Below are 27,587 nucleotides of genomic sequence, written 5' to 3' on the forward strand. Positions count from 1 at the left end.
GGTGATTCTGAACACCAGCTGTGGTGGGAAGCATTTCCGGAAAGTTAAGCCTGGGGGAACTCAAGGACTCTGGAGCACCATCAGCATCAATACATTGCAAGTGAGCTCCCGCAGCTAGACGCATGCTATGCACATGGACACACAGACACATGCTTGCACAGGACACGTCTGCAATACATACATGTTTATACATGGACACATGTTTTGCACACGCTTGCACGGGACACGCGCACAGGATGCATGTTTTGTACAGGACACACGCTTTGCACATGGAAACACATATCCATGCTGCGCACAGGGACCCAGGGAAGTATGCAGTGGATACATGTTTACACACAGACACATGTTTTGCACAGGACATATACACAGGATGCATGTTTTGCACACGGACACACACGTTTGCATAGGACACGTACACAGGACACGTTTTGCACGGGACGCACGGTTTGCAGGTGCAAGCACACACACTTTCCGGCTCGACGGGCGAAGCGGCGTGGCCGTGACAGCCGAGTCGGGACGCAGTGACAGCGCCGCCAGGAACGGCGCCAAGGCGGCGGGAACTACAACTCCCGACGCGGTCGCCTCGGGCCGACGTACAGCCCCGCGCAGACTGGCCCCGCCCAGCGGCCCCGCGGGTTCACTCCCAGGTCCCGGCGCCCCGAATCGCGGCGCGGCCGCCGGTCGAGCCGCATGGAGCCCCGGGCGGCGGACGGCTACTTCCTTGGCGACGTGGGTGCGTGCGGGCGCTGCGGGGGGCAGGGCGAGGCAGCCGCGCCGGCTCCAGGGGCTGGCGGCGCATCCCAGGGCCTGCGCCGGGGAGCTGGTGGCGCGCCCCGTGCTGGCTTCGTGGGCGGAGGCGTCTGGCGGGGTGGGCTGCGGGGAGAGCAGGGTCCCGGGGTGCCGCGCATCCCAGTCGGGCTCTCATGCCTCGCGCGGTGTCCCAGGCCCGCGCACTGTGGGGCTGCGGTCCGTGGGGCGCGCCGGGTGTGGGGTTTCGCAACCGCAAACCCACTAAGCGCCGCGCGCGCTGGGGAAGGTGTGGGGCGCGTGCAGGGCCGTTGACCAGTGGCGGGGAGAGCCTGGGAAACGCCCACGGTGCCCCCTCGCGGGGCAGCCCGGCGCGAGCCCAAGGTGAGAGCCGAATTCCCTTCCACGGGCGCGCGTGAGGCCGTGGCGCAGTGTCCGAGCATCCTGCAGAGACGTCTGCGTGACCCCGAGTCCGCTCCTGAGTGAGGGTGGCCCTGGGGCACCTCGGCACACTCGGAAAAGTGCGGTCCCAGTTCTGCTCGCAGTCCCCTTTACCATCCGAGCAGCCGAAGTATGAAATGGATTTGAGGGAAGGACGCTCTTTGGGGAAGCAAATTTTTTGCTGCCTACGAAGAAGTCATATGGTCACTGAAATGAACGGTGGAAGCTCCATCAAGGCTTAAAAAGAAAAAAAAAAGTAAGGTATATTCGTTCCGGTAAAAACGGTAGCGCACCTAAGAGGCGGAAGCCTTAAGGTAAATTTAGGTGAAGAGGAAGTTGCAGTCATAGCAAGGCAAAGATATTTTAATTGACTGCAAAATAACCAGCTTTGGCATGATCAAAGATACCTAATAAGCATCTGTTTTTACTTGGCATTCCAGTCCAGGCAAGCACAAGACTTTGATCCTGACACTGTGATCTATCTGCATTTGGTTAGCTTAATTGAATAAGCAGTGAATAGCTAACGAGGGAAGCTTATTTAAACACATATTTTAATATTTCTGTTCATGACATCACTTCGGAGCATGTCTTCTGCATGATTTGTTAAGGGATGCATCTGTAGAAGAGAAGCACATTTTAAACTCATAAATGCGCAACTTTTGAGGTTCACTGTTATTTTTGACATTGTCATTTTTTATTTAATATATTTATCCCCAAATAAGTTCTGCAGATACTTTTTATTCCCAATGTAATGAATAAGCTGAATGTGTTGGATCCACAACAATACTGCCATCCCAGCAGCGGTAGAGGCGAACTGTAGGAGCTTTAGTCATTTTTAACATTTTGACCTCTAATTCTGAGTGTGGTGTAGTCCAACTAAAACATTCAGGCTTTCAGCTGTTGGGCAGTCTCTCTTGCCTGTAATCCCAGCACTTTGAGACGCTGAGGCGGGCGGATCACTTGAGGTCAGGAGTTCAAGACCAGCCTGGCCAACGTGGCGAAACCCCATCTCTCCTAAAAATACAAAAATTAGCTGGGCATGGTGGTGGGCGCCTGTATTTGCAGCTACTTGGGAGGCTGAGGCAGGAGAATCACTTGAACCAGGGAGGCAGAGTTTGCAGTGAGCCAAGATTGGGCCATTGCACTCCAGCCTGGGTGACAAGAGCAAAACTCTATCTCTAAATAAATAAATACATAAAAATACGAAAAGTAGCCGAGCATAGTGGCCGGGTGCCTGCCATCTCAGCTACTTGGGAGGCTGAGGCAGGAGAATTACTTGAACCTGGGAGGCAGAGGTTGTAGTGAGCCAAGATCACACCACTGCACTCCAGCCTGGGTGACAGAGTGAGACTCCGTCTCAAAAAAAAAAAAAAGAAAGAAAGATTGATTCTGCATTCCCTATTGATGTCCTTCGGTGGGAGACGAACCTCTAACCTACTGGCTGCTCCCCGACTCCCCCATACGTTCCCCCAGGGTCCTCTGGTAGAACTGTGTTGTTGTTAAAATCAGGTTTCAGTGTCGACATTATTGAAACTATGTGAATATTGCAGCTGAGCCACTTGCTATGTGGGGACTGTGTTTCTTTCCTTGTATAATGTCTTACTTTTCTTGGAGGTGGCGGCTGTTCTTATGTTTTCCTGTGGGTTCTTGCTTTTCTTGGAGATGGCCACTGTTCTTATGTTTTCCTGTGGCTTTGCTGTTCTCCATGCACAGCCCCTCAATTATCCCCAGACAGTCTCCTCGGGCCCCTCAGGTGAGTGGCAGGTCCTGTGTTCCCTCTCTGCTGGCTCAGTGTTTGGAGACCTGACTCCTGCAGCCTTGGGTCTTCAGCTCTGCCTGCTGCTGCTCTGGGAAGCCAGGGTGGAGTGGGGCAGGGAGTGTCTTCCTGCTCTTTATGGGGATTTGTGCATCCCATTGTGTTCAGCGCCCTCCCAGGGGGAGCTCAGATTCCCTGCTCTTCTCTGGCCTCCACCCCAGGTGCCAAGCCGGCCTTCTCCATCCTGGTTGGCCACCGCACCAGCCTGCTCTTCAGCCCCCGCCATGGTCTGGAAATCACTCCCAGCCTGTTTGTTTTCTACTTGTTTATGTGGATGTATGTCTCCCCACCCAGGTACCCTCAGCTGAGTGGGATCTTTGCGGATGGGCAGAGAAGATCCTCCATGTTTAATCAGAAACACAGCTCTGTTGTTCTTGATTTCAGTGTCAGAGCAGGGAGAGGGAGAATTCATTAGGGTAGCAGTCCAGGGCATTTTTAACGGGTAGAGAATTACCTGGAGTGCAGGCTATTTCATCCTAAAATAGGAAATCAAAGGGGGCATGTTGACAAAACCAGAAAAGCCTATTTAGAGCCAAAAAATATCAACGGAAATAATAGTAAGTTACAAAGACTTAGGAAGCATGTGTATGGGCAGAACAGTACCTGGATGGTCCTTCTCCACAAGGCAGCCCAGGGAGGTGGTGCCTGCTATCCTAAAGGAAACTGAGGCTTAGGTGATTTAGGATGAAAAGCGTCCCTCAGGTCAGGGCTCAGGGGTCCTGAGTCAGAGCCTGAGCTCCCACAGGGCCTTGAGGGTGGGACTGGGATTGGGGGACCCTCCCTGTGCTCCCTGGGCCACTGCCTTTTGGGGTGGACCAGGGGCAAGGGAGGAGTCGGGTAGCAGATAATTGGGTGAGTGATGAGGGAGTCTGGGGAGGAGACGAGGGATAATGCAGTGAAGCCGGTGAATTCACTGTGGTTTTAGCGCCATGCTGGTGGAAGGAAACGCCCGATATTCGCCAGGCTGTCCTGATACCTTCGGTCCTTTCTCCGGGTTCCTTTCCTCCTTGGCCCCCTATTTTCACCTCTTTCCTCCTCGTCGTCTGCTTTCATTTATTCTTTCCCTCTCTTTTCCCCACTTTTCATGAGTTTTGACCATTTTGTGCCTCTAAGAAGGCAAACTGGCATTTTTGCCTCGTTGAACACATCTTAAAGTCAGTCTGCTGTTTGACCTCAAGTTTACCCACAAACAATATTTTGGGGATTCCTAATGAAAACATTTAAAAAGACATGGTTGAAAAATATCAACATAGCAACAAAACACTGAGCCCAAACTTTTAAATGGGTGTTTCTACACAGAAAAAGAAAGATCAATATTTTTTCCTTGGGTTTCAATGGCACTAAAACTGAAATTTGCAATGTGCTATTAAAATTTGGTGATAGTTGGCCAGGCACCGTGGTTGACGCCTGTAATCCCAGCACTTTAGGAGGCCAAGGCAGGTGGATTTCGAGGTCAGGAGTTCAAGACCAGCCTGGCGAAGATGGTGAAACCCTGTCTCTATTAAAAAAAATACAAAAATTAGGCAGGCATGGTGTCGGGTGCCTGTAATCCTAGCTACTCCGGAGGCTAAGGCAGAGAACTGCTTGAATCCGGGAGACAAAGGTTGCAGTGAGCCAAGATGGTGCCACTGCACTCCAGCCTGGGCAACAGAGTGAGACTCCATTTCAAAAAAAACAACACAAAATAATTTGGTGATAGTGATAAGTGCCATGTGTTAGGCACTCTCTCTGTGCTGAGTTGTCACATAGACTGTCTTTAGTTGCCACCATGAAATCCTTTATTTCTCTTTTCCTCTGTGATCTCTTTGTCTTTGTGGGTTTAGCCCCCACTTTTATTCCCTATCATTTTCATGTGGTTTGGACAGCAGGCAGAGATGAATGGATGCTACATTCGGCTGTCCTTTTCTGGGAGCGTTGATTGTCCAGGATTTATTTATTTATTTCTTTTTTCCTTTCTTTCTCTCTCCTTCCTTCCCTCCCTACCTCCCCCCTTCCCTCCTTCCTTCCGTCTCACTCTATTGCCCAAGCTTGAGTGCAGTGGCATGATTTCAGCTCCCTGCAACCTCCGCCTCTCAGGTTCAAGCGAGCGACTCTCCTGTCTCAGCCTCCAGCTTTTGGTTACTTTTTTAAAAAAATAATTTTTCTATTTTTACTTGTAGTAAAGAACACATAACACAGAATTTACCACCGTAGGCATTATTTTCAAGTGCCCATTTCAGTAGGGTTAAGTACATTTACATTTTTGTGCAGCAGATCTCTAGAACTTTTTCATCCTGTAAAACTGAAATTCTGTCCCCATGAAACACTAACTCCCCCATTCCCCTCCCCCCAGTCCCTGGCAACCACCTTTGACTACTCGAGGGACCTCACATAAGTGGAATCATACAGTATTTGTCTTTTCAGAAATGGCTCATTTGTGTTTTTTTTTGAGACAGAGTCTTGCTTTGTCACCCAGGCTGTAGTGCGGCGGTATGATCTTGGCTCACTGCAATCTCCACCTCCTGGGTTCAAGTGATTCTCCTGCCTCATCCTCCCTAGTAGCTAAGATTACAGGCATGGACCACCATGCCCAGCTGATTTTTGTAATTTTAGTAGAGATGGGGTTTCCCCATATTGCCCAACTCAGCCTCCCATAGTGCTGGGATTACAGGTGTGAGCCACCGCACCTGGCCAGAAATGGCTTATTTATTGATTGATTGATTTTTGAGATGGACTCTTGCTCTGTCACCCAGGCTGGAGTACAGTGGTATGATCTCAGCTCACTGCAACTTCTGTCTCCTGGGTTCAAGCGATTCTTGTGCCTCATCCTCCTGAATAGCTAGAATTACAGATGCATACCACCATGCCAGGCTAATTTTTGTATTTTTAGTAGAGAGGGGGGTTTCACCATGTTGGCCAGGCTGGTCTTGAACTCCTAACTTCAAGTGATCTGCCTGCCTCGGCCTCCCAAAATGCTGGGATTACAGGCGTGAGCCACTGTGCTTGGCCCAGAAATGGCTTATTTGACTCAGCATAGTGTCCTCAAGATTCATCCATGTTGTAGCATGGGACAGGATTTCCTTTGTTCCCAAAGCTGAATAATATTCCATTGGACGCTTGGGTTGCCCTAGCTGCTGGCTGTGGAGAATAGTGCTGCTATGAACGTGGGTGTACAAATGAATGTCTCCTCAAGACCCTGCTTTCAGTTCTTTTGTAGCTCTGCCCAGCAATGGAGTGGCTGGATCATGTGACCTCTTATGTTTAATTTTTGTAGGAGCTGCTGTACAGTTTTCCACAGTGGCTGTACAATTTTACATTCCCATCATCAGTGCACAGAGGTGTCAGTTTCTCCACATTCTCGCCAACATGTATTTTTTTTTTTTTTTAATAATCCTAACAGGTGTGAGGCAGTATCTCATTGTGGTTTTGATTTGCATTTCTTTAATGATCAGTGATGTTGAATACCTTTTTTTATGCTTGTGGCCATTTGTGTATCCTCTTTAGAGAAATGCCTGTTCAAATCTTTTGCCCAGTTTTAAACCTGGTTATTTGGGGTTTTTTGTTGTTGAGCTGCAGGAGTTCTTTGTGTATTCTGGACTAACTCCTCATTGGGTATATGACTTGCACGTATTTTCTCCCATTCTGTGGGTTGCCATTTCACTCATCGTGCCCTTCGATGCACGGAAGTTCTTTTTTTTTCTTACCATGTCTTCTGCTGCTTTTTGCTCTTAATTGCTGCTGCTAAGACCACAGCAGTTGATGTGATTCACTAGAAATAAGTTGCATTTTCTTTGTAGGTTGGTCATACAGGGAAATCAAATTAGATTTCCTTTTAAAAATTTTATGGTTATAACTGAACCCAGATTCGGCTGCTTACTGCTCAAAAGCCAAACAGAAGTGACAAGAGTTGGTGGCAGTTTTATTTGGGAGCCAGCAAACCAGGAAGATGGTAAACAAGTGCCTAACGTGCCATCTAAGTCAGTTCAGATTTCGGTTTCTTAATTCTGTTGAGGGCCGTAAGAAGAGGAGGCTTTTGGGATCAAGAGGTAACCGAGGACCACTGACATCTGGACACCAGCGAGGGTCCAAGGAGGCTGGGAACATCTTTGTCCTTGATCAGGTCACAGTGCTCCTATAAATCTTTAACAAAACATAACTACTTGTTTACATGCTTTCCTTTTAATCCCAGAGTTAATTTTAAAACTACGTGATTGCTCTTTTTGCATATTATCTCAATGCTCTAAAATTATCCTAGCCTCTGTAAGAATGGGTAAAAGCCTCTTAAACAACAATGTTGGTTCTTTTGTTGCTTCACTGCTACACAGACTTATCATTGGTTTTAGTAACTCCTTCCATTCATTTACTCATCCACTCACTCACTGAGCAACCACGTGGACACCAGCATCTTCGTGGATAGTGCCGGGTGCTGGGGTCCACAGGCAAGTAAGCAGTGCCTGAGATGGACCCAGCTGCAGCTCTGCAGCTTCTGTGACCTCCTGGCCATCCCTGGGTGCCGGGGCTCTTGCTTTTGAGTCCCCATCACCAGACGTGATCGCAGTTGTCATGTTGTGAATTATCTTTTTTTTTTTTTTTTGAGATGGAGTCTCGCTCTGTCGCCCAGGCTAGAGCGCCGTGGCGCGATCTCAGTTCACTGCAACCTCCCGCTCTGGGTTCAAGTGACTCTCCTGCCTCAGCCTGCTGATTAGCTGGGATTACAGGCGGGTGCCACCACGCCCAGCTAATTTTTGTATTTTTAGTAGAGACGGGGTTTCACCATGTTGGTCAGGCTGGTCTCCAACTCCTGGCATCATGATCCACCTGCCTTGGCCTCCCAGAATGCTGGGATTACAGGCATGAGCCACTGCGCCCGGCCCATGTTGTGAATATCTGCACATTTATTCCCTGGTCCCTGACTGTGAGCTGCCTGTTGCTGCATCTTAGTCCTCTTTGAGTGCAGCAGCGGGAGACACTAAATGCACCTGGACATCCTGTGAGTGGAGGCAGGTCGGGAATGCGCCTTCCCAGCTCAGGTGGCCTCCTGAGATGCACTTTTCTTTTTTGCTGCAAGGCCTAGGCCTCACCCTGCCTTCCTCTTCTGTTCCAAGTGGCAACCTCTCCTTCTACCCTTGGGATTTTCTCCCCGTGGATTAATTTTAAAGTGACACTAAGCCACTTTTCACTAACCGCAGGACGGCAGTGGGTTACTGTTCATTACTCCTGTGGGGCTGAGGACCACCTGGAGATGGTAAGTAGAAAGTTACACAAGCTTGACTTTTACATTTTGTGGAGATCGAATCTTCCTTTGTGCTTCAGTTTTCCCTGGTCCCCACTTCTCTCTTCCCAGAGAGCCCCACCCGGGCTCTCTGGCTGTGGGCAAGACAGGTAGGAGGCTAAAATACTGCAGACAACGTTTATTGAGCAATGACTCGGTGCCAGCCCCACGCTTTAAGTGCATTTACCTGTTTCAATTCGTTTAATGTTCATAGTCCACCTATGCGGAGAAAATAGTATTGCAACTTATAGGTAAAGAAATGGACACTCAGGGAAGTTGGGTTTAGGGTAAGCTGATAAAAGGCTGAGCTGAGTTTCCATTGAGCAGTTCTGAGCAGTTGTGGTGCCAGGGAACTCGTAACCTTGTACTCAGTGCCCGAAGCAGAGGTGAGGGTGGGGGGAGCAATGTGGGGATTGCTAAGAAGCAGACAGAGCCATCAACACTAACCGATGTGGCTAGACTGCAGAGGAAATTCGCTGCAGAAATTTTTTTTTTTTTGCTCTTGTTGCCCAGGCTGGAGTGCAGTGGCACGATCTTGGCTCACTGCAACCTCTACCACCTGGGTTCAAGCAATTCTCCTGCCTTAGCCTCCCGAGTAGCTGGGACTACCCAGCACATGCCACCATGCCTGGCTAATTTGTTTTGTAGTTTTAGTAGAAAAACGGGGTTTTTTCACCATGATGTTCAGGCTCGTCTCAAACTCCTGACCTCGTGATCTGCCCGCCTCAGCCTCCCAAAGTGCTGGGATTACAGGCATGAGCCACTGCACACGGCCGAGATACACTTTGTAAAAGTATGATCTGGGGAAGATCCAGGTGATAGGCAAATTTTTCAGGGACATGTTGGAATAGTAAGAGGAAACTGTTGATTGAGAAGAGGTGTGTGATGTGATCTTGTCTGCTTGAAGCTGGGGAGCTGGCAATAAGGATATGTCACTTTTCGTCCAGCACTGTTGTCATTTATGACGTTTTAAAGTTTCTAGAAGACTCCTCCGTGTCTGAGATGGGTGCTGAGAAAACATAGGCATGGTTTCTGCGTCTGGGGAGTTTATGATCTGTACTAGTTACCAAGATTTTGTCTGCACCTGGTTTAGACAGTAATGAAACGTGACTCTTAGCCGGGCGTGGTGGCTCGTAACCCTACCACTTGGGAGGCCGAGGTGGGTGGATCACCTGAGGTCAGGAGTTCAAGACCAGCTTGGCCATCATGGTGAAACCCCATCTTTAAAAAAAAAAAAAAGAAAAAGAAAAAAGAAATGTGACTCTTACCAGACAGGAAGCCCCGCCATTGGCTTGGTTCCAGGCACCTGATGGTTCTTGACTCGTCCTCCAGATTCCAGTCTTTCCCGGCCTTGCCATTCCTGTAGGTCCTGTCTTCAGGCAGGTAGCCAGATGGCTCAGCAGGTGCAAATTCACATCCTGGCAGTGTTCAGAGAAGGGAGGAAGACAGCCTTCCCCTGGAGCTCCCTCTTGGGAGTGAGCAGAGTGTGGAAGCTTAGAGGCCTCTCCGCAGACTCTCCCTCACCTCTCCTTAGCTACAGTTGGGTAGGATGCTGTATAGGAAATAGGGTCACTATGATTGACTGAGACTGAAAAAAAAAAGGGCCAGGCGTGGTGGCTCACGCATGTAATCCTAACACTTTGGGAGGCCAAGGTGGGCAGATTGCCTGAGCTCAGGAATTCGAGACCAGCCTGGGCAACATGGTGAAACCCTGTCTCTACTAAAATACAAAAAATTAGCTGGGCGTGGTGGTGTACGCCTATAGGCCCCGCTACTCAGGAGGCTGAGGCAGGAAAATAGCTTGATACCGGGAGGTGGAAGTTGCAGTGAGCCGAGTTGGTACCACTGCACTCCAGCCTGGGTGACAGAGCAAGACTCCATCTCAAACAAAAAAAAAAAAAAAAAAAAGAAAAACCCAGTTAACATCATCCTTAAATGTGAACAACCAAATGCTCTCCCCCTGAGACTGAAATAAGACAAGGATGTTGGCTCTCACCCCTTCTGTTCAACATGGCACTGCAAGTCCTGGCCAAAGCAATTCAACAAGAAAAAGAAATAAAAGGGCCAGGCACAGTGGCTCACACCTATAATCCCAGCACTTTGGAAGGCTGAGGCGGGCGGATCACCTGAGGTCAGGAGTTCAAGACCAGCCTGCCCAGCATTGTGAAACCCTGTCTCTACTAAAAGTATAAAAATTAGCTGAGTGTGATGCCACGTGCCTGTAATCCCAGCTACTCGGGAGGATGAGGCAGGAGAATCACTTGAACCTGGCAGGCAGAAGTTGCAGTGAGCTGAGATCACGCCATTGCATTCCAGCCTGTGTGACAGAGTGAGACTCCATCTCAAAAATCAATCAGTCAATCAATAGCATCCACATTAGAAAGGTAGAAGTTGAACGATCTTTGTTTGCAGATGACATGACCTTGTACGTAGACAAGCCTGAGGAAGCCATTAAAGTTGAGTAATGAAAACATGGTTTCTTAGGGCACTCACAGAGGAGACACTGTCAGTGCAGGACTTTGAATGTGTATGTGTGAGCGTTGTGGGAAGTGTTTCCCAGAGAAGTTGTTTTACCTGGGCCCACCTGGAGGATGTAAACTTTTTACCAGAGTGGACAATTGGCAGGGGGCAGAGGTGGGTGTGTCAGTGGGAAGGATGTGCGCAGAGGTGCAGGTGTAGAACTGCGGGGGAGTGGTGAGGGCCTATGTGCGCAGAGTGGGGTTTACACAGGGCGGTGGTGGGAGGTGGACCGTGGAGGTCAGCGGGGCCCGCAGGAAGGAGCCTCTTGTAGGCCAGGAGCTTGGACTCCAGCCTTCAGGCAGTGGGGGTGGCTCAGGGGTCTTTATAGAAGTGCTGGGACAATTGCATGATCACGGATGGTACCTTGGTGGCATCAGAGACCCTGGAGTCTTACATATGCTCATTTGTCCTGGATGGAAGTGGCAGGGTCTTAGCGTGAGGTCCCCTTCCTTTCCAGGTTTCTGGGTGGAGCGGACCCCTGTGCACGAGGCAGCCCAGAGGGGTGAGAGCCTGCAGCTGCAGCAGCTGATCGAGAGTGGCGCCTGTGTGAACCAGGTCACTGTGGACTCCATCACGCCTCTGCATGCTGCAAGTCTGCAGGGCCAGGCGCGGTGCGTGCAGCTGCTGCTGGCAGCCGGGGCCCAGGTGAGTGGCCCTTCAGGGAAGATCCCCAGACTGGCTGCAGCTGCCAGAATGGAGGAGAACTTGGGAAGGCGGGGAGAGAGGGTGGGGGCTGCGCTGCGTCCACTGCACACAAGGACCAGGAAGCCCATGGGTGAGAAGTGCTCGTGGACCCGGCTGTTAGGAGGTCATGGTGGTAGAAGAAAGGGCAGCCTGAGCAAATTGCTGGTGGGAGCGCCAGCCCTGCGGTGGGCAGGAGTAAGCAGGTGGCCGCAGCCTAGATACAGGCTCTCAGGGGCGGCCTGGCCTGGACGCAGAGCTGCTGCTTGGGCCCAAATAGCAGGGTTCTGGCTCCAGGATGCCTCAGTGGGATGCTGGCCAGCCCGCTCTCTGAAAAAATGAGCAGAAGCAAAATGTGTTGCTGCTTTCCCTGGTGTAAATGTTCCCATCCTGGCCGGTGTTAAACTACCCGGGGTTTCTGGTCAGCGGAATTCCTGGCACTTTGGCAGCTGGCTCTCCCGAGCTGGCAAACGCTGGCCCTGCACACCCCTGGCCAATGTATAAGGGACACAGGGCTCTGGTCTCAGAGTCGAAGCTGGGGGATTGGCGGGGAAGAAGGGAAGACGGTGTACTGTTTACTCTTCCCAAAAGCTTGGAATGAAACCAGTGTCAGTGTGTACCCAAACAGAAGATGAATTTGGACAAGTGCTAAATAAAATTTGCTAATTTGGGGAGTTGCCTTTTTCCTGGCCTCAGACTTTCTCACTAGGGGAGGTGTGGTAAGCTGTCTCTGGCAAGCCTCCCATTGAGGGTAGAGTTGTGTGTGTTTTTGGCTTTTTGAGACAAGGTCTTACTCTGTCGCCTAGGCTGGAGTGCAGTGGCGTGATCACAGCTCACTGCAGCCTCGTCCTCCTTGACGCAAATGATCTTCCCACCTCAGCCTCCCAGGTAGCTGGGACCACAGGTGCATGCCACCATACCCAGCTAATTTTTGTATTTTTGGTAGAGACAGGGTTTTGCCATGTTGCCCAAGCTGGTCTCGAGCTCCTGAGCTCAAGTGACCGTGCCCCCTCACCTTATAAAGTGCTATGGTTACAGGGGTGAACCATCATGCCCAGTTGAGGTTAGAGTTTTTAAACCCCCCCCCTTTTTTTTTTGAGATGGCATCTCACTTTGTTGCCCAGACTGGAGTGCAGTGGCATGATCTTGGCTCAGCGCAACCTCTGCCTGCCAGGTTCAAGCAATTTTTCTGCCTCAGCATCCCGAGTAGCTGGGACTATAGGCACGTGTTACCATGCTCGGCTAATTTTTATATTTTTAGTAGAGACGGGGTTTCACCATGTTGGCCAGGCTGGTCTCAAACTCCTGACCTCGTGATCTGCCCACTTTGGCCTCCCAAAGTGCTAGGATTACAGGCCATGAGCCACCATACCTGGCTCCTTAAAACCCATTTTTAAAGCCTGCCTCTCCCAGCTTGCAACCTAGGGGTCCCCTGTTCTGCTCTGTGCTTAGCAGGTGTTTGGGGCAGGGGTGGGTAGGGGGTGGCTGAGCTTATCCTGCCCCGAGAGAAAAGAATCCTGAACGAGATGACTTCTGTACTTGGAGGCTATGGGTGCTCCCTAGCCACGTGCTGTCTCTGTCAGTGTCCTTGCCTAGCACGTAATAGCAAACCCGTGTGCAAAGGTGAACTGCGGCAGGATGGGAAAGCGGTTGCGTGGCGTTTCCCTGCCCTTTGACGCCTGTTTCTTCCTCCCATGAGGTGGACGCCCGCAACATTGATGGCAGCACCCCGCTCTGTGATGCCTGCGCCTCGGGCAGCATCGAGTGTGTGAAGCTCCTGCTGTCCTACGGGGCCAAGGTCAACCCTCCCCTGTACACAGCGTCCCCGCTGCATGAGGCCTGCATGAGCGGTGAGTTGGCAGATGGCTGGGCTGGCCCAGCTGGGCCCTGGAAGTTTCTTCCTTTCCAGGATTAAAGGACTTTGGGAGTGAAGCAGAGTGGATGGAATTGGGAGCCCTTGGCCGGTGAAGGAGAGTTCCGAGTCTGTTTCTGGCTCCTGGTGACTCAGCTGTGGCGATTCTAAGCTTGAGGTCTTCATCCAGGGCTGGGTGGGTGACTCTATGGTAGGATTCTGAGGCCAAGCCTGGGCTCCTCGGGCCCTTCCACGTTAGCACCAAGGCCTGGGGGACTTGGCAGAGGCTCACCTGGGCTTTGCTGTAGGTTGCGCTGCAGGCCCCTGGTTGACATGGGAGATGACGGAGCAGCGTGTCCCGACAGCCTGGGCCAGGAGGCTGTGCGCAGCACTGCCAAAGCAGAGTGCTGGCCCCGCAGGCTCAGGGCGCAGGTGGGACCTCAGCTGCTCTCCAAGAACGGGCAGATGGCAGAGGCTGGGAAGATCAGAGGGGACCGTGAGCGTGGGAAACAGTCCTTGTCCTGTCTTACTGCATCAGGAGCTCCCAGTGGAGTGGAGTGGATAGGACTGGAATTTAGGGTGAGACCAGCTGGTGGGACAATGTTTAAATGACAGAGTAAGGAGTTTGGATTCTAGTCTTGTGGGCAAAGGTTGCAAACTGTGGCTTGTATCATGACTGGCCAGCATGGCCTTTGTCTTTGGATGCACGTCTGGGGTGCGGGGTTTGGGGTGTGTGCCCTTCCATAGTGCTGGCAGAGCCACGGCTGTCTGTGGTTCACAGATATGTAAACTACGGGGTAGGTTTACCCCCTACTTTGGAGTATTTTCATACATGAAAAGACTACAGCTCCAGGGAGCTCTTGAAGGTTTCTGAGCAGATGTTGAGGGTCAGGAAAACAGAATTTGGGGGAGCTTCATTTAATGGCCCTCCATGTGCAGATAGACGGAGGTGGCGATGGTGGTTGGGGTCTCCTGGAAGCAGAGGGGTGACCTGGGACCATCGCAGGGGTCAAGGTGCCCAGTGCTCAGAGTAGGCTGGTGGAGTGGGATGGGTTCATTTAGAAGGCTTGGGAGAGGAATCCATAGGATTTGGTACAAAGAGGAGGCTTGAGAGGTCAGAAGTGAGTCAGGTTTGAGCTAGGAGTGGAGACCCCAGGAAGGGAGAGGGCTCTGGATGGGAGACAGTGGCTGGCGGCCAGCACATGGCTGTGGGGAATTGATACATGCTGTATCAATTTCTGTACCTAGAAAAGGAACAAATTTTTTTGTTTTTTTTTTCCTTCCATTGCTTAAAACAAAACAAAACAACAACCAAAAAACACAGCCGAACCTAGATCATTCATCTGCTAGGATCTAATCTGAGCTTGAAAAAAAAATTCAGAAAAATCAACTTCTTCCACCACATCATTTGTGCCATCTGCAGTGTTAGGATCATCCTGGAAACTTCAAGAAAAAAAGTATAGTCCTCCCTCAGGTACCATTTGCAGAAGTCACTCATCTGTCGATTCCTGATGTTGCTGGTTTTAGCAAGATAAGACTCCTAATCCATCCACTGAATGTTACTCTGCCAGAGATGAAATAGCTTTAATGCCAACAAAGATTACTGTGATGTTAGACTGGAGAAGATTGTGTTGTTGGGACTACAGCATCCCCAGGAATACTTGCCATCTTGTATAAATGCTATATTGAAGCCAAACATTGACTCTGCCTCTCATTCTATTCAGAAATCTAAGGGCAGAACAATCATATTTGTGTGCTTAACTCTGATAAAAGGACTTCATTCCCATTATAAACTATGGTGATTTTCTTTCAACTAGCCTTTTCCGCATATAAATAATATATTTAGTTGTTCCTTAGATGCTATCAATTGTAAAATTCACTATCCATCAGCTTTTTTCAATGTAGCTCTGCAGAAGAAAAACTACATTAAACATAAAAATCAATGTAAGAAGTGCACTAGTGTCAGAAAATATTTTAATGTATAAAATATACATTGTAGAATTGAGCTGTATTGTATATATATCTGTATCTATCTACACACATACGTGTATATATGTAATGTCACAGATTAAAAAAAAAAATTACTAGAGGATACAGCGGCCAGCACATGGCTGTGGGCTGGTGGGGAAAATCGGGGAGCTGCCAGCAGTGAAGAGGTAATTCAGTGACTGGAGAGGTTGGAGCCTGGACAGACTGCACAGGGCCAGGAGGGCGGAGGAACCGCAATCCAAATCCACATTACAGATCCAGGAAGGGGAGCGCCGAAGGGGCAGGAGAGGCCGGGCACCGTGGCTCATGCCTTTGATAATCCCAGCACTTTGGGAGGCTGAGGAGGGTGGATCACCTGAGGTCACGAGTTCAAGACCAGCCTGGCCAACAAGGTGAAACCCCGTCTCTGCTAAAAATACAAAAAAAATTAGCCAGGCATGGTGGCACATGCCTGTAATCCCAGCTATTTGGGAGACTGAGTTGGGAGAATTGCTTGAACCCAGGAGGTGGAGGTTGCAGTGAGCTGAGATCGTGCCATTACACTTCAGCCTGGGCGACAGAGCGAGACTTTGTCTAAAAAAAGAGAAGCAGGAGAGGTGGCTGCCATGGGGCACAGGAGGATGACCTGCCTAAGAAAGTCTGGGGGGTTTCCTGGGAGGCTGGGCTCAGTGCCGGCAGCCGTGGGTAGACACAGGGTGGTGGGGGGCAGCAGGAGAGTCTTCCCTGGCCCATTCTAGGTGGTGCCTCAGGCCTTCTGTTCTCACAGCAAGAGGCCAGCCAGGCCTGTTTCTCCCACTGCCAGGTGGGCCATGAGCCCTCCCCTCCTCAGGGGCACGCAGAGCTGTGTCCTGGCTTCCCCAGGGCAGGCCGTGCGGGGCATGAACGCCTCCTTAGGTCGGGACGAGGGCTGCCTGGCTTCTCTGCCCTGCGCCGGGGATGGAGGCCTGCTGCAGCTGCCGCGTCTGTTGTGCTTGTAGTCTCCAGCATCCATATTCATGGGCATGTCCTGCCTTTTCCATTTGTCTCAAGGGAGTTCCGAATGCGTGAGGCTTCTTATTGACGTCGGGGCCAATCTGGAAGCACATGACTGCCATTTTGGGACCCCTCTGCACGTGGCCTGTGCCCGGGAGCATCTGGACTGTGTCAAAATGCTACTAAAAGCAGGTGCGTGGGTGTTTGCCTGAGCGGGTGTTTACCTACGGAGTGCATATTTACAGATTTATCTGAGAATTTTGCCTGAATGGGTATACACTAGCAAGGCTGTTCACCTGAGCAGGTGTTTCCTTGCAAGAGTATTTACCTGAGTGGGTGTTTACCTATGGAGTGCATATTTACAGATTTATCTGAGAAGTTTGCCTGAATGGGTATACACTAGCAAGGCTGTTCACTGAGCAGGTGTTTCCTTGCAAGAGTATTTACCTGAGTGGGTATTTACCTACGGAGTGCATATTTACAGATTTATCTGAGAAGTTTGCCTGAATGGGGATACACTAGCAAGGCTGTTCACCTGAGCAGGTGTTTCCTTGCAAGCGTATTTACCTGGGCGGGCATTTACCTGGGCAGGTTTTTACCTGCACTGTGCCTGGCAGAGAGCTGGGTAGAGGAGTCAGAGGCACCAAGGTTAGAGGCTGGCTCTCCCGCTTGCCAGCTGAGACCTCAGGCCTCAGTTTACAGATTTGAGGACTGGAAGAATCTGTGCTGCAGGTGGCTGGGAGGACTGGGATATTTCCTGGTGCCTGGTGTGTCCTAGTAGGTACACAACAAATGCCAGTGACTACTTCTAGAGATCACAGCCTGCTGTCCCCACAGCTGCCTGGTGAGGTTGCTGCCTGAATCCAAGAGAGAAGGGGGTGCAATGGGAAGTGGAGTCAGCAGCGTTTAGGAGAATGGAGTGTTTGGAATCCAGGCCATTGTCAGGTGTTCAAAAAAGACTCGGGATTGAGATTCCCAAGGAGGGAAAAAAAAAAATCAAAACTAAAAAGACCCAACCAACTGAGGAGCAGGTTCAGGACCTATCTATAGCAGAAGTTTTCAAATGTAGCCAAAGTGACTGTTGGCACAGGGTTTTTTTTTTTTCCATTAACCCAACTTAAATGTTTTGTTGAGGGAAAATTTTGGTTTCATCATCTCATCCGTCCAAATTCTGGGTGCAGTGTAGAGTAAAACAAAAGTGCTCAGGATGGCTGGGCACGGCGGCTCATAGCTGTGGTCTCAGCACCTTGGGAGGCTGAGGAGGGAGGATTGCTTGAGTCCAGGAGTTTGAAGCCGCCTGGGCCACATAGCAAGACCCCACCTCTAACAACAACAACAACAACAAAACACCTGTTAAGGATAGGAAGATCATGAATCCACCCCCGCCCAATGACAGCCATTTGAGCTTAGTTTTATATAGTTTTTTTTTTTTTTTGAGATAGGATCTTGCACTGTCACCCAGGCTGGAGTGCAGTGATGCGATCTCGGCTCACTGCAACCTTCGCTTCCTGGGTTCAAGCAATTCTCCTGCCTCAGCCTCTTCAGTAGCTGGGACTGTAGGCACCCACCACCACACCCAGCTAATTTTCTTTGTATTTTTAGTAGAGACGGAGTTTCACCATGTCGGTCAGGATGGTCTTAATCTCCTGACCTCATGATCCACCCGCCTCGGCCTCCCAAAGTGCTGGGATTACAGGCGTGACCCACCGCACCCGGCCCTATATGTAGTTTTCTATTGGAGAGCCTTATTTGCTTTCATGTGCCACTTTTAAGTCTTTTTGTGGAAAAGATTCATTTTGTGTAAGAATAATTGTTAGGGTATTTTAAATTTTTTATACGCTGCCTTAAAAATGTCTCCATTGGAAGCAGACGTCCGTGTGTCCAGTCGAGCTTCTCCTGACAGCTGGATCCATTTCTGTCAACACAGGGCAGTGATTCCTGTCAAGCCTTTGTGAGCTCGGTACACGTTGGTTCCGTTTTTACCTTGGTTCCTTTTGGTGTGGTTGCTGGGAAAAAAATCAACTTAGTGTTTAAAGCAAACATCCTTTCTGGATCAGGTAGGACTTCATATCAGTTGTGATGCCTTTGCGGTAAGAGGAAGCCACTTCCACCTGGTAAACAGTGGCAGGCATTTCTAGTTCAGGGGGCTTCAGGGATGAGATGCAGAGCAGTTTAGGGGTGGCTGGACTAGAGGTTCTGTGGTGTCACTCAGGCCTCAGTTTCTTTGATTTTTGCAATTCTGCTTTCCTCAGGGTTGGCTTTATCCTAAGCCTCTGGCTTCCCTGAGAAAGGTCATGGGGGCTACAGTGGCTTCAGGCCTGCACGCCAGACGTTTCCTGTGTTAAGCTTTCTGGGGACTCTTTCAGAAGAGTGGAAAATCCCTTTTCACACACCCCTCTCCAGTCCTGGTGCCCAAACGTCGCCAAATTTTGATGGGCTGAAGCCTGGGTCATTAGAACCGATGAGCGTGGTCAGGGGAGAGGGATTGGAGCAGGCGGGGCCCACGTTGGGGCTGAGGCCAGGTCTGCTCCTGCGTCTGCCACGTGACCAGGAAAGGGAGGGGCAGCTGTGATGCCCACTGTCACCCTGAAGCAGGGTTCCTGCGGCTCTCCCGGGAGTTCGCATGCCCCTGGGGAGTTAGATGAATACGGCTTTCTTGGGGAAGCCTCCCCACTGTGATTGTTGCGGTCAACTCGATGCTGTGGGTAGCGTCCAGCCATCAGCTCCACGTGGGATTCCTGATTCTCACCCTCCTCTCGGGTGGTCTCCTCTAACACCCCGTGTAAGAGCAGATGGATAATCATCTTTTCCTTAGGAACCATTTCTTCACTGTGGAAGATTTCAAACATGCAGAGAAGAAAAGAGAAACAGCAGCATGCCCCATGTCCTCACACACAGATGCTTTAAGAAGCAGTGATTCTGAACTTTTGGGGTCAGATCATAGATCCTTGGGGAAAGCCAAGGACCGTGTCTTTAGAGAAACAGAAGAGTGGAAAATCTCTTTTCCCGAACCCTCCAAGTCCCCTTGCCCAAACTTTGCCAAATTCTGATTGACTCAAGCCTGTGTCATTTGAACCAGTTACTGTGGAGAGGGGGAGGGACTGCACCAGTCAGGGCCACATGATTGCAGGTGCTTTTGTGTGCAGTTTGAGAGCTGAGCTGTGAGGCAGCCACGTTGCACCCCATGTGGGACGTGGAGATGGTGGTTCTGGCTCTTTGTAGGTGGTGAGGCGAGTCCAGGAACCAGACTGTATTTGCAGAGGAGGCGGGGGGTGGGGGAGGGTGAAAGTCCGGTTATTATGGTGAGGTAATTTTTAATCTGATCGCTGACAGTGAATATTTAACTCTGCCAGGAGTGTTCAGAAGTGGCTCCTAAGGACGGTCATGCCTCCACTTTCATTCTCAGCACTGACCCTGGCACAATTTAAAAATTTTTTTTAAATTGTTTAATTTTTAAAAATTTTTGTTTTTTAAAAAATTTTAATTAATTAAAAAAATTTTTTTCTAGTTTCAACAAGCACATATTGGGCTATTTGTGCTGATGTTCCAGGACTGCGCCAGCCTGGGTGTGCCAAGGTCTTAGAAGGTCCCTTCAGTGCTGGCCACGGGTTCTGCAATCCACTGTAATCCTATTTTGCGTTGAAAGCAGGATTTTGGTAATGAGCCTGTGTTGACCCCTTTTCTCTGAAGGATGAAGTTCAGAGTATGTAATTCCCTGGTTGTTTCCTGGCTCCCCATCTTTGTCTCTCTGTCTGTCTGTCTCTGTCTCTGTCTCTGTCTGAGTCTTTCTCAAGCCTCTCAGTTCAAGGTATGTCGCCATCCTCGCTTCACACAAAGCCGCTTTCTTTCCTTCTCCTACCCTCCTTCTTTTTCTCTCTTCCTTCTCTTTCCTCTGTATCTGTTCCCCTCTTTTTTTTTTTTGACACAGAGTTTTGCTCTGTCACCCAGGCTGGAGTGCAGTGACACCATCTCGGCTCACTACAACCTCCGCCTCCTGGGTTCAAGTGATTCTGGTGCCTCAGCCTCCCAAGTAGCTGGGATTACAGGCATGAGCCACCGTGCCTGGCTAATTTTTGCATTTTTAGTGGAGATGAGGTTTCACCGTGTTGGCCAGGCTAGTCTTGAACTCCTGACCTCAGGTGATGCGCCTGGCTGGGCCTCCCACAGTGCTGGGATTACCGGCATGAGCCACTGCGCTGAGGCGTGTATTTTTAATGCACATAGCTGATGGGCTTTCCTCGCTCACTCTCTTCTTGGCTCACGTGGTGCTATACTTTCAGGGTCTATCCATGCTGCTGTGTGCACTCCGGCCTGCTGTTTCACTTCAATTCTTTATTCACAATTTCATTTCCTTTCTTGTTCACCTTCCTTCCCTTCCACCCAGTCAAATGATGTCAAGCACACATTTTGAAAAGCTGTGCATTGGGAAGGCTGCCTCTCTGCAAGAGCCCCTGGCCAAGGCCTCATCTGTGGAGCGCGGCAGGGACTGTGATTTTTAGAGCTCTTTTCAGCCATGTTTCCCCCTGACGGTGAGGGAGTAGCTGTGCCTCCCTTGGGACTCTTTCTTTTTTTTCTTTTGTAAAAATAGAGATCATCACTTTCTCACCCAGTTGGCAAGAATATTACCAGAATTAATGACATGAGAGAAAGCTACTTGAACTTTAGATTCTGTGGATGGTACAATTTGTTTTTCATTACAAGTGTATGCTTAGTGTTAAGATTTACTTCTTTCATGATTGCAACATTATACTGGAGGAAAACCCCTTATGTGAAAGAGAGGATGAACTGTGGGGAAAATATTTTTTAATCTATTGCTTTTAAATATTATTTTTTTGTAGTACATTTCTGCCAAATTCAGGACCTAGGTAATTTAGCGTTTTTCCTAATTGAGAGATCCTTTTTCTGGCGTGTGCTGTGTCCCGCGCTGCACAAGTGTTCAAAGACGGAAGAGGGAATGGCAGGGGATAAAGACAGACATACAGACAGAGACATATAAAGCTGGACCAGGTGGTCCGAAAGCTGATGGCCTCAGTCTCTTCGGCCCCCACCTGCCTCAAAGTACTTTATCTTATATGTTTACAAAGCACATCGCAGAGGGAGGGTGCAGTTACTTAGAACAGCTTGTGGTTATAGTTCTCACACTTCAGTTAACATGCTTCAGCTAACAGCTATCTTGCAGCAAGGTCAGTGAGAGCTGGTTATCTTTTTCTAGGCCTCTCTGCTCTTCTCTGAGACACACACATTCCCCTAGGATGGTTTCACTACTCTGGAGTTCACCCGAAGTTCACAGCAGCCTTGCTGCTGATTCCCCCAGAGGAGGTGGGCTTCTCTGGCTCCCTGCACCTTTTCCTGGCCAGACTTGAGTTTTGGCTGTGGGAAGCGGAAAGAACTTTCTTCACTTCTGTCATCACTTTGGAGAGCTGGGACAGTCGGAGTTTTGTTCTTTTTTGCCCAGGCTGGAGTGTAGTAGCACAATCTCAGCTCACTGTAACCTCCACCTCCCCGGTTTAAGCGATTCTCCTGCCTCAGCCTCCTGAGTAGCTGGGATTACAGGCGCCCGCCACCACGTCCAGCTAATTTTTATATTTTTAGTAGAGACACAGTTTCATTGTGTTGGTCAGGCTGGTCTTGAACTCCTGACCTTGTGATCCGCCCATCTCAGCCTCCCAAAGTGCTGAGATTACAGGCATGAGCCACTGCGCCCGGCTGGGCTGGGGCATTCTTAGGATCATGGCATGAATGCTGTTATGCGCATGGTTCTTATGTGCTTTTAGGGAATTAAAACATTTTAAAACAGAAAGCAGGATTTTTCGGATACTTTTTGAGCACAGGAACTAGAAAATGTAGCTTTCCACTCTTCAACTACTCTTCTGACCCTATGAAATTGTCGATAAGTGATGGCATGCTGGTGGTCTGTTCATTGTAAAATCCCACTTTTGATAATATTTTATGGTTGTGGTTTGAATCTGTTATTTGGCAGATTATTTTACTGATGCTGGGCGATTTGCTTGGCTTCTTTAAAATACTTCTTACTCATTTTATCTTATAACCTCCTTTGTTACTGAGGAACAGACTTCGAAGAGAATGGCATTTTCTTCCAAAAGAATTCTGAAGCCCTGGGAGAGTCTATTATATAGGATTAATGATGGCTGTGCACTAAGAATGATGTTTTACAAAAATGTTTTTATCAAAATTTTTTAGTGCATTTAAAAAATGCAGTATTTGACCAGATGTGGCAGCTTGTGCCTGTAGCCAGGAGTTCAAGACCAACCTGGCCAATGTGGCAAAACCCCATCTCTACAAAATTACAAAAATTAGCTGGGTGTAGTGGGCACCTGTAATCCCATCTACTTGGGAGGCTGAGGCAGGAGAATTGCTTGAACCCCAGAGGCGGAGGTTGCAGTGAGCCAAGATTGTGCCACTGCACTCCAGACTGGGGGGCAGACTGAGACTCTGTCTCAAAAAAAAAAAAAAAAAAAAAAAAAAAAGGCCATATTTACCTACTAATCCTTTCCGTTTTTTGAAATTTTTTTTTTTTTTCTTTTTTTTAATTGTGCTACTTTTCTTTACTTTTAATCAGCTTGATGAATGTCTGCTCCTATCCTGAGAAAGCTGAGTGCAAAGCTCACTCTCTTCTCTGAATTGCCTACTGTTTTGGGTACATTATCTGTTTTCCTTTTGTAAAAGAACATGCATTGTTAAGGAATGTTCATTCTTTCATCCATCCAGTATTTCCAGAGCCTCCGTCCTGCAAGAGGAAGCAGCAGAGTGTATCTGTGCTGCAGGCCAGGCGGGGATGCTGGAGTGGCTCTGATTGGAACTTCCGGCAACCTCAGGACCCCTGAAGGCAGATTGATAGGGCATTAGAACCGATAACTCGGGATGTTTTCTGTATTGTTTTTCTTCTTTCTGGTTCTATTTCCAGTTATTTATTTATTATCGCTGCCTGCCTTTACCTCTGTTCTCATGAGGGGGAACAATAAGTAATTCCTGCTTTTGGATGTTGAAAACATTTTTGAAAGCTATGGTAGAGTCTGTCTCGATTTTGTCTTCTGGATGGGGATTGCTTCTGCCTACCGTGCACACACATGCGGTTGTCTCCCCAAGCCCCCACTCCAAGTTCTCTTCTCGGTGAAATCTGTTCCCGGCTCTTGACCTCCAGGGGCCAACGTGAATGCCGCAAAGCTTCATGAGACGGCCCTTCACCACGCGGCCAAGGTCAAGAATGTCGACCTCATCGAGATGCTCATTGAGTTTGGTGGCAACATCTACGCCCGGGACAACCGTGGGAAGAAGCCGTCTGACTACACGTGGAGCAGCAGCGCTCCTGCCAAGTGCCTTGAGTACTATGAAAGTGAGGCACCCCACTGAGCGCCCCGCCCCCCGGCCCCCTCCAGCCTTCAGCCTGGGCCGGCCCCCTGTGGGCTTCAGTGGAGAGCTAGGCTGTTAGTCCTGGCTCCTGCCCTTTGCACTAGGACAGACCCTTGGGCACTTTGCTGGGGCTGTTTGTGTCGCTGCCCCAGCTCTTCCTGGGTTCCCTGTGGCCCGTGGCCTGGGGCAGCAGGAGCTGCAGCTGACACCTGCCCGGCGCCAGACCTGTGCCTCCCATGCTGGATGTTCCACAGAAGAGCCTTCTAGCTATAGATTAGTTGCTTGATGACAAATCTGGGTGCTGAAATAAAATGCTGTGGCTCAAAAAACCAAAACCAGGCAGGGCACGGTGGCTCATACCTGTTATCCCAGCACTTTGGGAGGCTGAGGTGGGCAAATCACCTTAGGTCAGGAGTTCTAGACCAGCCTGGCCAACATGGGGAAACCCTGTCTCTACTGAAAATACAAAACGTAGGTGGGCATGGTGGCGGGTGCCTGTAATCCCAGCTACCTGGGACGCTGAGGCAGGAGAATCACATGAACCCAGGAGGCAGAGGTTGCATTAGCTGAGATTGCACCCCAGCCTGGATGACAGAGCGAGACTCCATCTCAGAAAAAAAAAAAGGCAAAAAAACCCAAACCCGCAAAATGCAATCCAGTTGACATCACCTGAGTTTCATTTCCTGGGCTCCCTCCCTGGGGTTCCTGGGTGTCCTTACAGAGAAGGCCTGCAGGACACATCCTGGTTCCAGGGGAAAGGGAGGCGTTTCTGATTCCATCTGAGTTTACTTGCTTGCAGGTGTTGTGCTCCTTCCTTAAACTAACCTCACATCCTTCCTTATTCCCTTTTACAGAGACACCTCTGACTCTGTCACAGCTCTGCAGGGTGAGCTTGAGGAAGGCCACTGGTGTCCGAGGGCTGGAGAAGATCGCCAAGTTAAACATTCCGCCCCGGCTCATCGATTACCTGTCCTACAACTGAGCTGCAGGCAGAGGTTGGGCAGCTGCCATTCACTGCTGGCTGCCCCTGCTGTGCCCAGCATTGCCCCTAGAGGGGTCTCTGCCTGTTCCTCTGAAGCAGCGTGATTGCTGTAGACACAACAACGCTCCTTCGAGTCCCTTCCTGCGCTCTTCTTTGGGCTTCTCTCCTGGATCCTGGAGAATGTTTCCAAGGCGTTGGGAAGGCCTCGGTCTCAGGTCACAGTTGTGGGTGTGGCCCTGCACTGTTTGGAACCTACCCTCTCACTGGGCGTGGGCCCAGCTGTCCAGTTTTCCTCTTTTACAGACCATCCTCAAAGGCACGGTAAGGACAGGCGGCTCGGGGAGCACAGAGGAGGCTGGCAGAGCTGGGGACTCAGGGCCTGGTTGCTGACTCCCACCTTCCTGGGCAGCCTGCACAGGTGCACAGGTCGCAGGTGCAGGCCACCACATCTGGGTGGGCACCAGGACTGCCCTCGGTGCTCATAGGGAGTGGCTGGGCCACGGAAGGTCAGCCTGGAGTCGTGGCCTGAGACCACTGCTCTGCTGGCTCTCTGCCGTGTGGATGTTTTTCCTGGAGCACTTTCCAAGCCCCCCCGCCCCCCACCCTGAGCCTGGGCGCATCCACCACTCAGGGGCTTTCTATGGGTCTTCCACAGGGAAGGCCCTGGCTTTGTATTCCCCACAAGTAGCACTGAGTTTCTTAGGAAATGTATCTTCAGTATTAGGTCTCAAAGTCTTGTAAAAAGTTTATATGTAGGATAAAAGCCTTTTAGAGGATGTGTATGCTGTCCCTCTAAGGTTTTGCTTGTGAGCCGTTCAAACCGACAGCAGCATGAACGTGTACATTCTCTTGGCTGTGCATTCCCAGTGCAAAGGGCCGTTTGGAGACTCTGGGCATTACTTTTCATCTGTTTCTATGGTTGTCAAATGAATTCACCCAACCTGCAGTTTGCTAACTCCTTGAAGCTATCAAATTAGCAGGGAGGCTGCCTGCACCTAGGAGCACCATCACTCCCTCACGATTTGGTTTTGCGGATACTCGTGGAACATCTGTCACGCACCCAGCATTGTCCCAGTGCTTTGAGTAGGATGGGAATGGGACTGCAGCCAAGGCAGGAGAAGAAAACCTTGCAGTCCCATCTTACAGTAATAGTAACAGGTCGTTCTGCATGATAAGCCACAGGTGGAGGATTCACAGCCCATTTGACTGCATGAGCCACCTGAGTCTTTGTCTTCATCAATTTTAAGAACCCCACCCACAACAGGGAGTTAAGCTGGAGGACCTTTGCATGATTTGTTCTGGGGTGTGTGGTTTCTGGGGCAATGGAGAAGGGGCCAGGCCTGTCCTAGAGACGTTGTGCCCAGAAACGGGAATGTGGTACTCACTGGATGCACGCAGGCGGCCTGAGCTCACGTCCCAGACTGCAGAACAGAGTGAGCCCGAGCTGCCCACGGCGATGCCCCTCGTGCTGCAAGACTGGATGCCTCTCCTCGTGGACTCGTGGGGGTGGAGCCACAAATCGGGTGAAAAACTTCACGCTGGCTGCCGGGGCGTTTCTCTCCTCCAGCGTTCCCAGCCGTTGTCGTGGGGCTTCCTCTTACACTGAGAAGAAGAGCATTCCCATTTGGTCACCGGCTCAGATACCAGTTCTGGATCAATCGGTGTTTCTGCATGGAATAACAACCATTAAAAAAAGCATTAGGTTCCTCCCTTTCATCTTTGTAACTGATTCTTGCCTCTAGCAATGACATCTGGTGACGTCTCACAGTAGAGCACTTGGCTCAGAATCAGGTCCCCACGGCTGTTGCACAATAAAAGTGGAATAAAGTGCATCCCTGTGTTCACATGATCCTTTTCTCATGGGGCAGAAACACCAAGATGGGCGCGTTCTGGGCGCACGGAGGGGCGAGGTGGGCGCATCCTGGGCGCACGGAGGGGCGAGGTGGGCACGGTCTGGGTGGATGGAGGGGGCTGCTCTCATCTTGCCGCGTTCTAGGTCTTTTGGCAGCGCTGTGCTTGTCAGTGATGCACACCTTCCCGTCTCTCCTTGAGGTCTTCTGGTGCCGGCTTTGGCACCACCCTGATGTGGACTTTTCTTGGGGGAGACAGACGCTGTCCACGAGACCAGGTGACTGGGATTTTGGGCTCTCCTCCACCATTACTCAGGGCTGTGACTGCAGACAGGTTTGCCTGCTTCTCTGGTCTGAGTTGTTCCGGAGAGCTGCAAAATTGGGGTAACAGGTCAGACTTGGAGCATTGAATGGGTCTTGACCAACCACTGAACCAAGGCCCTCCCCTCAGCAAGAAGAGGTGGGTTCCCACTAGCCTCAGGTTTTTGTGAGGCTGAAATTAGAGGATTGAAAGATGCCTTGGCCAGGTGCGGTGGCTCCTGCCTATAATCCCAGCACATTGGGAGGCTAAGGTGGGCGGATCACTTGAGTCCAGGAGTTTGAGAACAGCCTGGCCAAGACGGTGAAACCCCGGCTTTACTAAAAATACAAAAATTAGGCAGTCATGGTGGTAGGCGCCTGTAATCCCAGCTACTTGGGAGGCTGAAGCAGGAGAATGGGTTGAACCTGGGAAGGTGGAGGTTGCGGTGAGCCGAGATTTCACCATTGCACTCCAGCCTGGGCGAGAGAGTGAGATACTGTCCCTGCAAAAAAGACAAAAAAAGATGCCTTGAAAAGCATAAAGTGCCCCCCAAATATAGAAGCTCCGTCGCTTTGGCTGTTGTGTGGTTTGATGTCTGTGGAGCTCGCAGCTGTGTGCACTCTTCCCTCACTTTAAGACCACACTATTTCGGGAGTTCTGTCGTCACAGGACTTCTCAGTTTACATTTTGAAATGCAGTGGGCAGTGGACAGATTTGGAGCAGATCTTTGCAACATATATAACAAGTATTTGGCAAGCAAAATGCACAAAGCTCTTTTTATAAACCGTTAAGACAGTGGGCCAGGTGCAGTGGC

The 27,587-nt window shown here is 50.1% G+C and overlaps 1 protein-coding gene and 1 long non-coding RNA gene across 2 annotated transcripts; both read left to right on the top strand.

Moving 5' to 3' along the window:
• Window positions 1-597: 597 nt before the first annotated feature.
• ASB13 (ankyrin repeat and SOCS box containing 13) lies at window positions 598-26,454 on the top strand. The gene is made up of 6 exons (XM_032258216.1): window positions 598-733; window positions 11,233-11,420; window positions 13,156-13,306; window positions 16,327-16,461; window positions 23,432-23,623; window positions 24,495-26,454. The coding sequence occupies exons 1-6, from the start codon at window positions 691-693 to the stop codon at window positions 24,620-24,622; spliced, it is 837 nt and encodes a 278-aa protein (XP_032114107.1). The 5' UTR covers window positions 598-690; the 3' UTR covers window positions 24,623-26,454.
• LOC116536441 lies at window positions 16,468-17,424 on the top strand. Its single transcript, XR_004262633.1, has 2 exons — window positions 16,468-16,605; window positions 16,861-17,424. It is a non-coding gene; the product is annotated as an uncharacterized LOC116536441 (long non-coding RNA).
• Window positions 26,455-27,587: the final 1,133 nt, after the last annotated feature.

Source organism: Sapajus apella, unplaced genomic scaffold (assembly GCF_009761245.1).
Source record: "Sapajus apella isolate SASKATOON/1434 unplaced genomic scaffold, GSC_monkey_1.0 scaffold100, whole genome shotgun sequence".
Taxonomy (NCBI): Eukaryota; Metazoa; Chordata; class Mammalia; order Primates; family Cebidae; genus Sapajus; species Sapajus apella.